At 38.3% G+C, this 16,373-nt stretch overlaps 1 protein-coding gene across 4 annotated transcripts; it reads right to left on the minus strand.

Moving 5' to 3' along the window:
• Positions 1–448: 448 nt before the first annotated feature.
• Positions 449–7,005, minus strand: LOC123087299 (phosphomethylpyrimidine synthase, chloroplastic). Of its 4 annotated transcripts, none has more exons than XR_006441300.1 (7): positions 6,767–7,005; positions 5,241–5,545; positions 5,003–5,130; positions 3,346–4,172; positions 1,930–2,605; positions 1,209–1,299; positions 449–1,043 (listed from the first exon to the last, which is right to left on the minus strand). XR_006441300.1 is itself a non-coding variant. In XM_044509287.1 (6 exons), exons 2-5 carry the CDS (start codon positions 5,540–5,542, stop codon positions 1,931–1,933), a joined length of 1,932 nt encoding a protein of 643 aa, XP_044365222.1. In that variant the 5' UTR covers positions 5,543–5,545; positions 6,767–7,005; the 3' UTR covers positions 1,077–1,299; position 1,930. The 4 variants fall into 4 exon arrangements, 2 of the variants coding, with proteins under 2 accessions (XP_044365222.1, XP_044365223.1); XR_006441301.1 differs by having other exon boundaries at positions 1,209–1,318; XM_044509287.1 differs by lacking the exon at positions 449–1,043 and having other exon boundaries at positions 1,077–1,299.
• Between the last annotated feature and the right edge of the window lie 9,368 nt (positions 7,006–16,373).

A 16,373-nucleotide genomic window follows, 5' to 3' on the forward strand; every position in this document is an offset into this window, starting at 1 on the left:
AGAAATATGTGTCTCACACATCAGAAGGTAAAACTAAAATCATGTTCTTAGCCAATACAATGGCATCCAAGGATAAATATATGGGCCCTTATGGTTGATAATAGATACATCACAAACTTATGCGTGCTATTCACCATGCTTGCACAGCTGACAGGTGTGCGCCGATTTGGCATATTTCTCCAGTATGCCTAACTGCGGTCGTGAACTAAGCAGCAGATCAAACAAGTATGAAATGCCTTAACTTTTGGGAGGAGACTTGTTGTCATAAACTATGCAGGCCCAGCAGTCCAGCACTAAAGTGCTGCCAAGTTTTACAATGTAGATACACAGTTATGCATGCATGAATGTTTAAAGTTTATGATGTATTTGAAAATGTTTGACAATCACAATGGGAACAACCAAAGGAATAGTTCACGATAAGCAGTATCTCAGTCACTCTACAAAATAATTCTTAGTAGACACATTTCACATAATCAAGTCGGAAAGAGTTCTGCCGTTGATTTTGTTCTCAACTGACAAGTGGCATGTACATAACCATTCCAATCTGTCAGTCTAGTTGCATCTTTTATACTTCTACTATAGAAATATGTACATGAATAGGTGTAAAAAGTAAATTACACAGGACATTGTCAATGCTTTCCAAGATGTAATGGGATTCCTCAAAAAAAAGTTGTGATGGGTAAATTTTATGTGTTCCATGATGACTAAATTTGATGTGTTCCATGATAACACTATGCCTGTAAATATCCTCTCCTCTTGGAGAAATGCCAATAAGTATGCTGGTTAAAGAAATCGTGTACATTACCATGTTGCGTCAGAGTAGGAAACATGCATATCCAGCAGGTGCGCTCCACACATTCAGGAAAACTTGGTCCCTCGATTTCCAGAATGTCGAGGGTTGAGTGTATCCTGGGAAACATGAAAATAGAAATGCACACTCCCTTCGCAGGCATTATCCTGTTCAGGTTCAAAGGGACTTTCTCAGCCCATATCGCAACAATCCAGGCCAAGGGGCCTTAAGATCGTTGGGAATACAAGCACCCCTGGTGCAACTTTCATCACTAGCAATCCCATAATGATATGCAAAGACAATTATAACATAAGTAACACAACATAGAGTTCACTTTTATTACAACCCATAATCCATAATGACATTAAGAACTGACGCTAAGCAGCAGTAGCTTTATTGAGGCATATATCCTGCTTACCACCTCCTAACAGAAGATGGTAGAAGTGCTGCTGACAAACGACCTAGCCACCAAATCTGCATCACTTGGATCAGACGGCTGCCAAGGACATCTGCACAAAGTTTGTATTTCTGAATTCAGAGATTACATTAGAGAGGTACAAAACATTGTCTATTTCACACTGGTACATTATACAAGTCAACGATAATCATGGTTTGTTAACTGCCTTAAACTTATAATTGGAAAAGGTCACTTCAATAAAAGTTCATTATGATGTCAATGTAATTGGTTCGAATTTAATGAATGGATCATTCAACCACATTATCGTGCTACTAAATGTTTGCTTAATTCGACCATTCTAAAACACAGTTTGTTTAATTCGACACTGACTTTTTAAAAGAAGATAAAGTTTGCTCAGTGCTGGAAAAGTTTCACACTCTTTATGCAAATGGAACTAATCCATTGCATGACATCACAATGTAGAACTATGATCAAGCAGATCATGCAATGCAATTACGATATGTTCTAACTGATGGGATCATCGTTGGTTAGAATTATTACCTAGAGGATAAAAAACATATGTGGCTCCAAATTTAAATTGTGCTTTATTTTCTGAAATATTTCAGATGTAGGGGGAATAACAGTATTATTATCATGTATAGTCTCCCCAAAGGGGAAAAGTTTTATGAGCGTCCTCTCCCTACTTGCAAGAAAGTCGTTAAAAAATACACAACAAACTGACCTTATTTCTGAACTACGTAGCTTTCTGGCACATAGATTTCCCCTCCAGCTTCACCATGTTGTTCGCCACTAATTGTTTTTCTTGCTGCCAAAAATTCAGCACTCATCTCACTCATTCCTTGCCTCACAGCTTCCTCTACTGTCCCGTAACCATGTTCATCGGCATATTTCCTAATATCCTCCGTGATTTTCATCGAACAAAACTTGGGACCACACATAGAGCAGAAATGTGCTACTTTAGCACCATCAGATGGTAATGTTTCATCATGGAAAGACATTGCAGTAACTGGATCCAGGGATAAAGCAAATTGGTCCAACCATCTAAACTCAAACCTTGCCTTGCTTAGTGCATCATCCCATGCTTGTGCATAGGGGTGACGCTTTGCCAAATCAGCAGCATGAGCAGCGATTTTGTAGGATATCACACCTGTCTTAACATCATCCCTGTTAGGCAACCCAAGGTGCTCCTTTGGTGTTACATAACAAAGAAGTGCGGTGCCAAGAGCCCCAATGTTGGCAGCACCAATGGCTGAGGTGATGTGATCATAACCAGGTGCAATATCAGTTGTCAATGGACCCAGCGTATAGAAAGGTGCTTCGTTGCACCACTCGAGCTGTTTCTCCATATTTTCAGGAATTTTATGCATCGGAATATGCCCAGGACCTTCATTCATCACCTAGAAGTTAAGAAGTGTAAATATCAGAAAGACAGCTCCCAAGTTTTACTATTGAATGACATAGCAGGTAGAAACAATTCATCATGCAGAGCATAGTACAGTTCTAAGTTCAACTGTCAGTCACTAGAGCATAAAAAAATGATTCATCACTTAAAGCACTTTACAATCAAGAATTCGAATATTATGTCTTCAATATTTTCTCACGAGTTGGTTTCTGACGACTAATCTCTATACAAGCTTAGCCTATTCATTAAAGTAAGCTACGCCGCACTATAAATGAATATGGTTGTATATACAATGTTTCAAAAATAGTTGACCCATTAGGTACCGGTGCAGAAATCCTGTTTTAACTGAAAATGCAGAAATGTTGGATGATAAACAGCAAACATATATCCTAATAGAAGTGCTCTTTTACATTTAATATATAATCTGTCGATCTGGCAATCATATTCAACTGTACTGGAAAAAATATCTTGTTTATACTATTTACCTGTTACTCGAAATATCTACTTCAATCTTATGCACAAACCAAGCTACAGTTTTGAATGGATAACATAGTTAGCAATCCTGTGAGCAGAATTTATATCGAAGGTTGATTACTCAAAGCCTATTTAGAACGTCCTGTTATTGATTATTGCAATGAAAAACAAACATAAACCATGACTATACATATTAGAATATTGATATTGTAAAGGAAACAGCTCTGTAAGTTCAACTTCACTCCTACTTATTATTCTGACCTGCACATCCTTCTCCCATGCTCGGCGAGTTAGTTCCCCTTGAGTCAGCAGCTCTGCAAACTGAGCGCTATCATTAGCATCATAAATGGAACCCGGCCTCAGGCCATCACCAATAGATAATGCCACATCATACTGGTTACAAATGTCAAGAATGTCATCCCAGTGCTCATAAGCAAAGTTCTCCTTGTGATACGTCAAGCACCATTTTGCATGGATTGATCCGCCACGTGAAACTATGCCGGTCATCCTCTTTGCTGTGAGAGGAATATAACGAAGCAGCACACCAGCATGGATGGTGAAATAGTCAACACCCTGCTCGGCTTGTTCAATTAAAGTGTCCCTGAAGACTTCCCAGCTCAGATCTTCAGCAATACCATTAACTTTCTCAAGTGCTTGGTAAATCGGAACAGTTCCAATAGGAACGGAGGAGTTACGAATAATCCATTCCCGGGTCTCATGGATATGGCGCCCTGTTGAAAGGTCCATGACAGTATCTGCTCCCCACATTGTGGCCCACTGGAGCTTGTGGACTTCCTCCTCAATGGAGCTCACAACAGCTGAGTTCCCAATGTTTGCATTCACCTTTACAAGGAAGTTTCTTCCAACAATCATGGGTTCCAATTCCAGGTGTCTCTTGTTGGAAGGGATAATGGCTCGCCCACGGGCGACTTCTGACCGGACAAATTCAGGAGCAAGGTTCTCACGTTTGGCGCAGTACAACATCTCCTCTGTTATGACTCCCTGCTTAGCATAGTACATTTGGGTGTATCGAGGACTACCCAACTTCTCCCTCCTGTCAATCCATTCCTTTCTTATCTTTGGGAGTCCTGTAAAAGTTCAACGCATGCTTATTATAAACAAACTTATATGTCTTGAATTTTAAACTTGACACAATCTATTCAAGAGTTTAAAACTTATTCAAAAAGCTTGACACAGAAAAACTATATCTATTCAATTGAATGGATAAAATAATTATATTGCTATTTTTATGCTATCTAACTTTCCGAGGGACCTAATACATTTCCCTGGATACTTCATCAGTTTTCTTCTACAACACTTTAACTGAGAATATACAGGAGGAAACTACTTTTTCCTGAAGGAGCAAGGGTAATCTCTCCGCAAAGCACAACCAATGTGCTTACTAGGGTAAACTTAAGAATGAAACAGTCTGAAATACTACAACTAAGAAAACATTAGAAGAATATCTGTAGAGATATCCGGTATATGATCATAAAAACTAATACGTCTACTTTGCCTTTTCAACTATTTTCCAAGTCCAAAACCAGGCATCTGATCAATACCATCCGACTGTTGAAACAATGAAACTGTCCATTATTTGACTATAAGATGAACTTATTAACACACAAAAAGGGAAACATCAGAGCAATTCAAGGCACCAAAACAAATACTCCCTCCGTTCCAAATTACTTGTCGCAGGTATGGATGTATCTAGATGTATTTTAGTTCTAGATACATCCATTTCTGCGACGAGTGATTTGGAACGGAGGGAGTACGTGGTTGCATGAGAGCGATAATACAAACACGCCGTCTAATTTCATACTGAACAGCTGATCTAGATGTTATGGCTTATTAGTACAAACAGTCTACATAGTTCAGAACAGAGAATATGGCAAAAGAGATAAGGCTAGTGAGTTACCAAGCCTTGGGCTTATGTTTTGTGGGCCACTGGTGTCATATGTGTCGAAATGCCCGCTATCTCCGGTCAAATGGACTCTCCGGAATGGAACCTTCAGGGCATGGCCTGTTTCCTCATGAACGACTTCACTGCAGAGCATAACCATGGCAAATATAAGATAAAACTGATACATTAGAACACAACAATATTGGCACACTCCCAGTACAGTTGCTAGGCGAAGCAAAAGCAGGAAGCATGCCTGCATTCTTTGGTGCTCCGTGGGAAGCAATCTTCAAATGCCGGGAGCGGCAGAAATTCTGGAGCAGCAGGATCAACTGTGTGTTTGGTTTGCCTGGGTTTTGCTGGCTCTGCTACTGACTGGTCAGTCACTGAAACTGCCTTAGGCCTTGAACAGGTGAGGCTAGCACTCCTGTCCTGCACATCTTGAGGACGCGAAATGCCACCGAAACCAGGCAAAAGTGCAGTCTTGGGGAACTTCATGGTGTTGCAGCTATTGTTCATAGACATTAGTGACGAGAACGACGGTTGCAGCGCGGCCATTTCCTGTACAAGCTACAGATTAGTAGATGCAGGCAGGCAATATGTTGCCTGCCTCCGTTCCGAATTACTTGTCTTGGATTTGTCTAGATACGAGACTCATTTTAGTGCTAGATACATCCGTATCTAGACAAATCTAAGACAAGTAATTCGGAACGGAGGGAGTAGATATTATGAACTAAATTAATACTAGTGACCACCGGGGAATCGATCAAAAAAGTTAATCCAGCAGACGGCGACGGGCAGTTGATCAGATATAGTAGCAGTCCAGCAGAAGATGGACGAGACGCAAGATTGAGACTTGCCTGCGAAATGGAGATGGACGGAGACAGGGAGACTTACGGCGAGACGCTGCGTCGCTGCCGGCGGCGCGGAGAGATCGGCGAGAGTTGTAAGTGAGGGTTTTTATGAGACGATGTAAGTGAGGGTTTGTTTTCGCGATCAGACGTTGATATAAGGCAGCCCGCTGATGGGCTTTGGATCAAGTGGTAACAGCCCATTACTATTTATTTCCTTTTTTAATTAAGAAAACAAGCATTGTCTAAAAAAAAAGGATACATCAGAGGATACGCGTATCCCTGGCGTATCGGGGCGTATCCCCGTTCTGGCCGCGTATCTTGCACCGATTCAGCAAAGAGGTGCCGTTCGATGCAAAAAAAAAGAAGCAAAGAGGTGCCGTATCCCCTGCAGCAAATGCCAAAGATTGCAGTCGTGCTCTCTCTGTTCAACTTCTTTTTTAGACAAATATCTACTCCCTCTGTTCCAAATTAGTCGTCGCAGAAATGGATGTATCTAGAACTAAAATACATCTAGATACATCCATACCTGCGACAAGTAATTCGGAACGGAGGGAGTATTCAACTTTGATGACACGTTTCCATAATTCGTGTGAAAAGATGAATGTTGCCCCTCCTTACATTTTTAACGAAAAAAATATCGAAGGTAACTTCGTTATTACTGGAGGTGCTGTATCTGATACTATATCAAAAAAAAAAGGTTAGCTGTATCTGAACCACACGTTCCTACTGTCGACTTTGGGTCGTTTCTGCGACAACAGTCAGTACTAATCTCCACGTTTGGAGTTTGGTCAGGATGACATCATACGTCGTTTGGGCATGGATCAATCGAACCGATACGGAAAAGTACTCACAATTGGCTTAGAACAGTTGTGATCCCAACCCACAAATTCATTCAGACCCAATCAACCGGGGCAGGGAGGGGTCTCACCTGAGAAACGGCGGATCCGGCGAGAGGCGGGCGGAGGAGTTGCTAACAGGGAGAGAGGGGGGGAGCGGATGCGATGGGATGGGAGTGCGCACCTGGCCAGTGGTGCGGAGAGTGAGATTTCTTATAGCGGATCCGGGGCGGCCGAAGAGGTGAGGAGAGGACGGGGCACGGGTGGCCACAGCTCGCCGCGGAGAGCGACAAGCCGCAACCGGACGTGGCGGGTGCCCAAAATGATGGGAAAACGACGCCAGCAGTGGCGCCAGATATTTCCGCCCGCCGGAGATATTTTCTCCTCGCGCGCGCGACAAGCGCGTCCACCTCCACGGAAAAGCGAGCCATGACGCCTCAACGGACGCAGGATCGCGGGCGGATCGACGCAACAGCCTCGCTGACGGCGACTCGGCGAGGGGGTCGCCGGGTTGACGCAGCGTCACTGCTTCACAGCTGGAATGCCGGTAAGTCGGGCGATTGTGTGAAACGGGGGCGGCGACGGTCGAATGCGGGCGGCCTGGGATCCATGCCGGTGTGCCACGGCGCGGCAGCGGCGGTGGCGTGGTCGCGGGAGACGGCGAGGGTGGCAAGGCTTGTCTGGGCCTCTTGCGAGGCTGCTTTAGAGCGGGTGGGCTCGCAAAGTTTGTGTAGCCTACTGGGGGCTGGCTGGTGGAGCTAGTGAAGCTATTGGGCTGCCCAATATGCACGGGCTTGCATAAAAAACAAGGACGAGTATGTGTGTGTGTGTTTCTCAAAAAAAAAAGAGTATGTGTGTGTGTGTGTGTGTGTGTGTGTGTGTGTGTGTGTTTCTGATTCTAAAAAAAAAAGGTGTGTTTCTAAAAAAGGGCATGTGTGTGTGTGTGTGCGCGCTTCACCTAGCGTTCTAACCAAAGGAAGCTCTGTTTACTCGCGTGTGTTTCCGGCAGTTCCTATGGCCTATTCGGCACCGCGGAGGTAGGGGAACCACGTATCATCGTTCAAGTGAGTGTAAATTGTTTTCTCAATGTTAGTTTCCCATGTTCATGGTTTGCGCAAAAAAAAAAGTTTCCCATGTTCATGGAGGCGACGTCTTGGTACTGTAACCGTGGCAGACACGGCACAAATTAGGAGGTCTATGGTGTTTTTGTGCCACGGATCTGATGGGTTATCGCCGTACGCACTTCGGCATGTCAAGGCGATGCAACGACAAGTTTGAGGCCGGTTTTGGTATGGTCGGTGCTTCTTCCGTTTTGCCCTTTTTCTAATCTAGCAAGGAATAAATGGTTCAACAACCTTACTAGCAAGAGGTTTGTCCCCATTGACAATCTTAAGTTCACGTTTATTGGGGTGGACGACAAATCCAACTATGTACCTAGGCGGGAGGGGCGATCACCTAGGGCACAGGCTTGGGGGGGCACCCCTATTTCTCGCTTTAAGAGAGCACAAGGGGCAGCCTCACGTCTCGATGAGCCCAGATGGGCTGGCCCACGCGCGAGCGAGGCCAAGCTTGTTTTTCTGGTTTATTTTTACGCTTTCTAGTTTATTTTTTATTTTATTTTGTAATTCTGTTTATACTTTAATATATATATATATATATATACAAAAAAACTCTAAAAAACATTTGAGAAAGTACTGGAAAAAAGGTTGAACAAGTATTTGAAAAATGTTGATCAAGCATTCGAAAAATGTTGAACAAGTATTTGAAAAATGTTAATCAAGAATTTTGAAAAATGTTGAACAAGTATTTTAAAAATATTAAGCAAGCATTCGAAAAATGTTGAACATGTATTTGAAAAATGTTGACCAAGGATTTAAAAATAATGTTAATCAAGCATTCAAAAAAGTTGAACAAGCATATGAAAATTGATAATGTATATAAAAATGTTGATAAGTGTTTGAAAAATGTTGAAAAAGTATTTGGAAAATTATTTTTAGGGAGTATTTGAAAAAATGTTGATCATGTATATAAGAATGTAGAATGAAAAACAAAAAACTAACAAATAAAAATCCAAAAAATAAAAACCAAAACTGGAGAAGAAAAAATAAAATAAAAAACAAAGTAACAAAATGAAAAAAATAAAAAAGAACATGAAAAAAAACATTGCAAAACAAGAAAGAAAAAATCAGAGAGAAAAAGGAAAAATGTGTAAAAGCTGACTCTTTCCCTTCTAATTGGCCATGCAATGCCGCCGGGCAACCAGGAGGTCGCGGGATCGATTCCTCGTAATTATTTTACTGAAAAGTTGATGTGACGAGCTGAAGGATTTTGGAAAGGTGTTCGGTTTCTTATTTATTTCAGAAAAATTGAAGTCCTTGTATGATAGCAATGTAAGGAAATTTCTCATACTAACTCGTCTAATGTTGATCTAGATGATTTTTTTCTCTAAAATAAAAGTATTGCAAGTAACTTTCCGGTCGATGAGGGAGGGTAATGACGGTGGCGCGCCTACAGCACGCTCCAGTGCTTGTAGTCGTCGCTAGGTGCAATGGCAGAGCTGCAACAAGGCCGGATGGGCCATGGCCCATCCAATATTTTAAAATTTGTACACAACTTTTTGTACTGTTGGGCCTTAGAACACCATCACAGGCTATTTCTTTCATTTTGGCCCATGCAGCCTGCCCATAGTTAAGCTTCAAGCTCCGCCAATGGCTAGGTCATCTACGAACCTTGATGTAATTCTTACTTCTAATGTTCTTTATAGTATCTCGACGGTTGATGAATAGATTGAAAGTTTTCTCGCAAAAAAACATTCCAGTTGATTTGAGACAACCCTTGAGATTCTTCAGTTCGCGACTGATGTACTTTCTCCGTTCCTTTTTTTTTTTGAGGGAAGTACTTTCTCCGTTCCTAAATATAAGCTTTTTTAGATATTTTAATACGGACTACATACGAAGCAAAATGAGTGAATCTACACTGTAAAATATGTCTATATACATCTCTACGTAATACATATTAAAATCTTTAAGAGGGTTATAATTAAAAACGGAGGGAGCAGATTGCTATCCAAATGTTTGGCACGTATGACCATCTCTGTACTATCCATATATACTCTTGGTCGATGGTCATGCGTGACTTAGAGCTGGTACATAGATGGTGTTCGTCCAAGTCTAGCAAATGGAAAAAGACGAGGAGAAATTGGTAAGTGGAGTTGACACTGTAATTGGAAAAGGTGGCGCTACGAAGCTACCAAAAGTAAAAAGTGCAGGCCGAATGTCACCCGACACGGCCCGCTCGTCGTAGGATTCTTACCAACACTACACTATTTTGTATTACGCGTAGCGACCAACAATCAGGTGAGTGGGCAAGTTGCATACAGATACAGTATCCGGATCAGCTTGAGCAACCTTTTTTTAGATAGTTTGATGAAGGGGGAAAATATCAGTCATCCACTATAGAGAAACACCAACGCTAATCTAATTAGCACCGAAGAAACAAACCAACTCAGTTATGCAATTTTCTAACTAGTCTTTGACCTTGCACGGATCATTGGGTCTCGGGTGCCAATGCAACCAAAATTTTAAAATAGGAATCGCAAATAACATAAAAAGATCTGAAACATTTTGAAAAAAATAGTTGAAGATTTTTTTGTGTGTATGAACATCAACAGAATAACATCCTGGAAAATTTTCCCTGAAAAGACATCCGTAGAGGTGTGTGCAAAAAAAGGAGTGTTAATGCGTCTTTTTCAGTCCTGATTTTTTTTTGTATAGACCTCCACGGTTGTCTTTTCAAAGTGCCATTTTGCAGGATGTTAGAGCTTTTGTTGATGTTCATACAAAAAAGAATCAGAATTTCATTTTTTTAGCTACTTTTTAAAGAAATTTGTGTTCATGTCGGTGCATTTATGCTTGGATTAGATACTCCATGTCCCGACCGAAGTCATTTCTTCGCGAAACTTTTTAATTTTTATACAAGTATAACATTAGATCATGTTTATTCCCAAACAAAAAAAACTTTTGCCTTTCTTTTTTGGTAATTTCTATATGTTTTTTAATTTCTATATGTTTTTTTATCTTTGTGTGATTTTGATCACAGTCGTCCAACTGTTTCGGAGTTTCGAGTACCACTCTACTTTGCTTGTTAATTAAGAGAAGAGAAAGTAATTAACTAGTCCATTTCTGTGAATTGTTTGCCTAAACACTATGTACACTTGCAGCTTGCACGACCACTCTACTAATTAAAGTTGACAACACCAATCAACAAAAGAAGGAGCTGAGCTGATAATCTAGCATCTCCCAATTAAACCAAACCGATCAAAAAAGAGATCGAGTGGCACGCGCTCGATCGATCGAACGCGACCATCAGTCATCACAAGACGGCGTCGATCCCGGTGTTGATACTTAAAAACAAAACGATGATCACGAGACTTAGCTGTATATCACAAATTTGTTACTAATATTTGGTACTGCGGTTATCCATGTTAATATTGCAGTATTAATTTTAGTATTGAAAAAACAGCTCGACGAACGCATGACTCAATTTTATATCATTAATTTCGGTACTAAAATATAGCATAGAGATTAACCACGTTAATATTTCAATACTGAAAAGCAGCACCACGATGACCCGACTAAGTTGTATATTACTAATTTCGCTACTAAAATTCAGTATTGTGATTATCCACCTTAATATTTCAATACTGATTTCAGTACTGAAATACAGCACCAAGATGACCCGACTCTGTTCTATATCACTCATTTCGGTATTAAAATTCAGTATTGCGATTATCCACATTAATACTTCAATACTGATTTCAGTACTGAAAAACAAAACGACGATGACCCGACTCACTTCTATATAACTAATTTCGCTATAAAATTTGCTATTGTGATTATACATGTTAGTATTTCAGTATTAATTTGAGTACTCAAAAATAGCACGACTAACAGCTGACTCGGTTCTATATCACTAATTTCAGTACTAAAACTCAGTATTGTGATTATCCACGTTAATATTTAACACTAAAAAACAACACCATGATGACCCGACTCTGTTGTGTATCACTAATTTCGGTACTAAAATTTAGTGTTGTGATTATCCACGTTAATATTTCAATACTAATTTCAGTACTGAACTACAGCACCAAGATGACACAACTATGTTGTATATCACTCATTTCGGTATAGAAATTCAGTATTGCGACTATCCACCTTAATATTTCAATACTGATTTCAGTACTGAAATACAAAAGGACGATCACCCGACTCACTTGTATATCACCAATTTTGGTACTAAATTCAGTGTTGTGATTATTCACGTTAATTTTTCAATACTGATTCCAATACTGAAAATAGCACCAGGATGACCTGACTCAGTTGTGTATCACTAATTTTGGTGCTAAAGTTCAGTATTGCGATTATCCACTTAATATTTCAGTACTGATTTCTGTACTGAAAAAAACAAAGATCGTGAGACTTAGCTGTATATCACAAATTTCGGTATTCTTCACGTTAATATTTCAATACTGTTTTCAGTACTACAAAACATCACCAGGATGATCAGCCTCAGTTGTATAACACTAATTTTGATACTAAAATTCAGTATTGCGGATATCCACATCATATTTCAATACTGATTTCAGTACTTAAAAACAAAACGATGATCACGAGACTTAGCTGTATATCACAAATTTGTTACTAATATTTGGTACTGCGGTTATCCATGTTAATATTGCAGTATTGATTTCAATACTGAAAAAACAGCTCGACGAACGCATGACTCAATTTTATATCACTAATTTCGTTACTAAAATATAGCATTGAGATTAACCATGTTAATATTTCAATACTGAAAAGCAGCACCACGATGACCCAATTGAGTTGTATATTACTAATTTCGCTACTAAAATTCAGTATTGTGATTATCCACCTTAATATTTCAATACTGATTTCAGTACTGAAATACATCACCAAGATGACCCGACTCTGTTCTATATCACTCATTTCGGTACTAAAATTCAGTATTGCGAAAATTCAGTATTGCGATTATCCACATTAATACTTCAATACTGATTTTAGTACTAAAGAACAAAACGACGATGACCCGGCTCACTTCTGCATCACTAATTTCGGTATAAAATTTACTATTGCGATTATTGATGTTAATATTTCAGTATTAATTTGAGTACTCAAAAATAGCACGACTAACAGCTCATTCGGTTCTATATCACTAATTTCAGTACTAAAACTCAGTATTGTGGTTATCCACGTTAATAATTAATACTGAAAAACAACATCATGATGAACCGACTCTGTTGTGTATCACTAATTTCGGAACTAAAATTCAGTGTTGTGATTAACCACGTTAATATTTCAATACTGATTTCAGTACTGAACTACAGCACCAAAATGACCCAACTATCTTGTATATCACTCATTTCGGTACATAAATTCAGTATTGCGATTATCCACCTTAATATTTCAATACTGATTTCGGTACTGAAATACAAAACGACGATCACCCGACCCACTTGTATATCACTAATTTTGGTACAAAATTCAGTATTGTGATTCTTCACGTTAATTTTTCAATACTGATTCGATTACTAAAAATAGCACCAGGATGACCTGACTCAGTTGTATATCACTAATTTTCGTACTAAAGTTCAGTATTGCGATTATCCACCTAATATTTCAGTACTGATTTCTGTACTGAAAAAACAAAGATCACGAGACTTAGCTGTATATCACAAATTTCGGTACTCTTCACGTTAATATTTCAATAATGTTTTCAGTACTAAAAAACAGCACCAAGATGACCAGCCTCAGTTGTATAACATTAATTTTGATACTAAAATTCGGTATTGCGATTATCCACATAATATTTCAATACTGCTTTCAGTACTTAAAAACAAAACGATGATCAAGAGACTTAGCTGTATATCACAAATTTGTTACTAATATTTGGTACTGTGGTTATCCATGTTAATATTACAGTATTGATTTCAGTACTGAAAAAAATAGCTCGACGAACGCATGACTCAATTTTATATCACTAATTTCGGTACTAAAATATAGCATTGAGATTAACCACGTTAATATTTCAATACTGAAAAGCAGCACCACAATGATCCGACCGAGTTATATTTTACTAATTTCGCTACTAAAATTCAGTATTGTGATTATCCACCTTAATATTTCAATACTGATTTTAGTACTGAAATACAGCACCAAGATGACCCGACTCTATTCTATATCACTCATTTCGGTACTAAAATTCAGTATTGTGATTATCCATATTAATACTTCAATACTGATTTTAGTACTGAAGATCAAAACGATGATGACCCGACTCACTTCTATATCACTAATTTCGGTATAAAATTTACTATTGCGATTATCCATGTTTATATTTCAGTATTAATTTGAGTACTCAAAAATAGCATGACTAACAGCTGACTTGGTTCTATATCACTAATTTCAGTACTAAAACTCAGTATTGTGGTTATCCATGTTAATAATTAATACTGAAAAACTGCACCATGATGACCCGACTCTGTTGTGTATCACTAATTTCGGAACTAAAATTCAGTGTTGTGATTATCCACGTTAATATTTCAATACTGATTTCAGTACTGAACTACAGCACCAATATGACCCGAATATCTTGTATATCACTCAATTCGGTACAGAAGTATTGCGATTATCCACCTTAATATTTCAATACTGATTTCGGTACTGAAATACAAAACAACGATCACCCGACTCACTTGTATATCACTAATTTCGGTACTAAATTCAGTATTGTGATTCTTCACGTTAATTTTTCAATACTGATTCCATTACTAAAAATAGCACCAGGATGACCTGACTCAGTTGTATATCACTAATTTTGGTACTAAAGTTCATCATTGCGATTATCCACTTAATATTTCAGTACCGATTTCTGTACTGAAAAAAACAAAGATCACGAGACTTAGCTGTATATCACAAATTTCTGTATTCTTCACATTAATATTTCAATACTGTTTTCAGTACTAAAAAACAGCACCAGGATGACCAGCCTCAGTTGTATAACACTAATTTTGACACTAAAATTCGGTATTGCGATTATCCACATAATATTTCAATACTGATTTCAGTACTTAAAAACAAAACGATGATCACGAGACTTAGTTGTATATCACAAATTTGTTACTGCGGTTATCCATGTTAATATTGCAGTATTGATTTCAGTACTGAAAAAACAGCTCGACGAACGCATGACTCAATTTTATATCACTAATTTTTATACTAAAATATAGCATTGAGATTAACCACGTTGATATTTCAATACTGAAAAAGCAGCACCACGATGACCCGACTGAGTTGTATATTACTAATTTCGGTACTAAAATTCAGTATTGTGATTATCCACCTTAATATTTCAATACTGATTTCAGTACTGAAATACAGCACCAAGATGACCCGACTCTGTTCTATATCACTCATTTCGGTACTAAAATTCAGTATTGCGATTATCCACCTTAATACTTCAATACTGATTTTAGTACTCAAGAACAAAACGACGATGACCCGACTCACTTCTATATAACTAATTTCGCTATAAAATTTACTATTGTGATTATACATGTTAGTATTTCAGTATTAATCTGAGTACTCAAAAATAGCACGACTAACAGCTGACTCGGTTCTATATCACTAATTTCAGTACTAAAACTCAGTATTGTGATTATCCACGTTAATATTTAACACTAAAAAACAACACCATGATGACCCGACTCTGTTGTGTATCACTAATTTCGGAACTAAAATTCAATGTTGTGATTATCCACGTTAATATTTCAATACTGATTTCAGTACTGAACTACAGCACCAAGATGACCCGACTATCTTGTATATCACTCATTTCGGTATAGAAATTCAGTATTGCAATTATCCACCTTAATATTTCAATTCTGATTTCGGTACTGAAATACAAAACGACGATCACCCGACTCACTTGTATATCACTAATTTCGGTACTAAATTCAGTATTGTGATTCTTCACGTAAATTTTTCAATACTGATTCCATTACTAAAAATAGCACCAGGATGACCTGACTCAGTTGTATATCACTAATTTTGGTACTAAAGTTCAGTATCGCGATTATCCACTTAATATTTCAGTACTGATTTCTGTACTGAAAAAAACAAAGATCACGAGACTTAGCTGTATATCACAAATTTCTGTATTCTTCACGTTAATATTTCAATACTGTTTTTAGTACTAAAAAACAGCACCAGGATGACCAGCCTCAGTTGTATAACACTAATTTGGATACTAAAATTCGGTATTGCGATTATCCACATAATATTTCAATACTGATTTCAGTGCTTAAAAACAAAACGATGATCACGAGACTTAGCTGTATATCACAAATTTGTTACTAATATTTGGTACTGCTGTTATCCATGTTAATATTAAAGTATTGATTTCAGTATTGAAAAAACAGCTCGACGAACGCATGACTCAGTTTTATATCACTAATTTCGATACTAAAATATAGCATTGAGATTAACCACGTTAATATTTCAATACTGAAAAGCAGCACCACGACGACCCGACTGAGTTGTATATTACTAATTTCGCTACTATAATTCAGTATTGTGATTATCCACCTTAATATTTCAATACTGATTTCAGTACTGAAATACA

This window comes from Triticum aestivum, chromosome 4A (genome assembly GCF_018294505.1).
Source record: "Triticum aestivum cultivar Chinese Spring chromosome 4A, IWGSC CS RefSeq v2.1, whole genome shotgun sequence".
NCBI lineage: Eukaryota > Viridiplantae > Streptophyta > Magnoliopsida > Poales > Poaceae > Triticum > Triticum aestivum.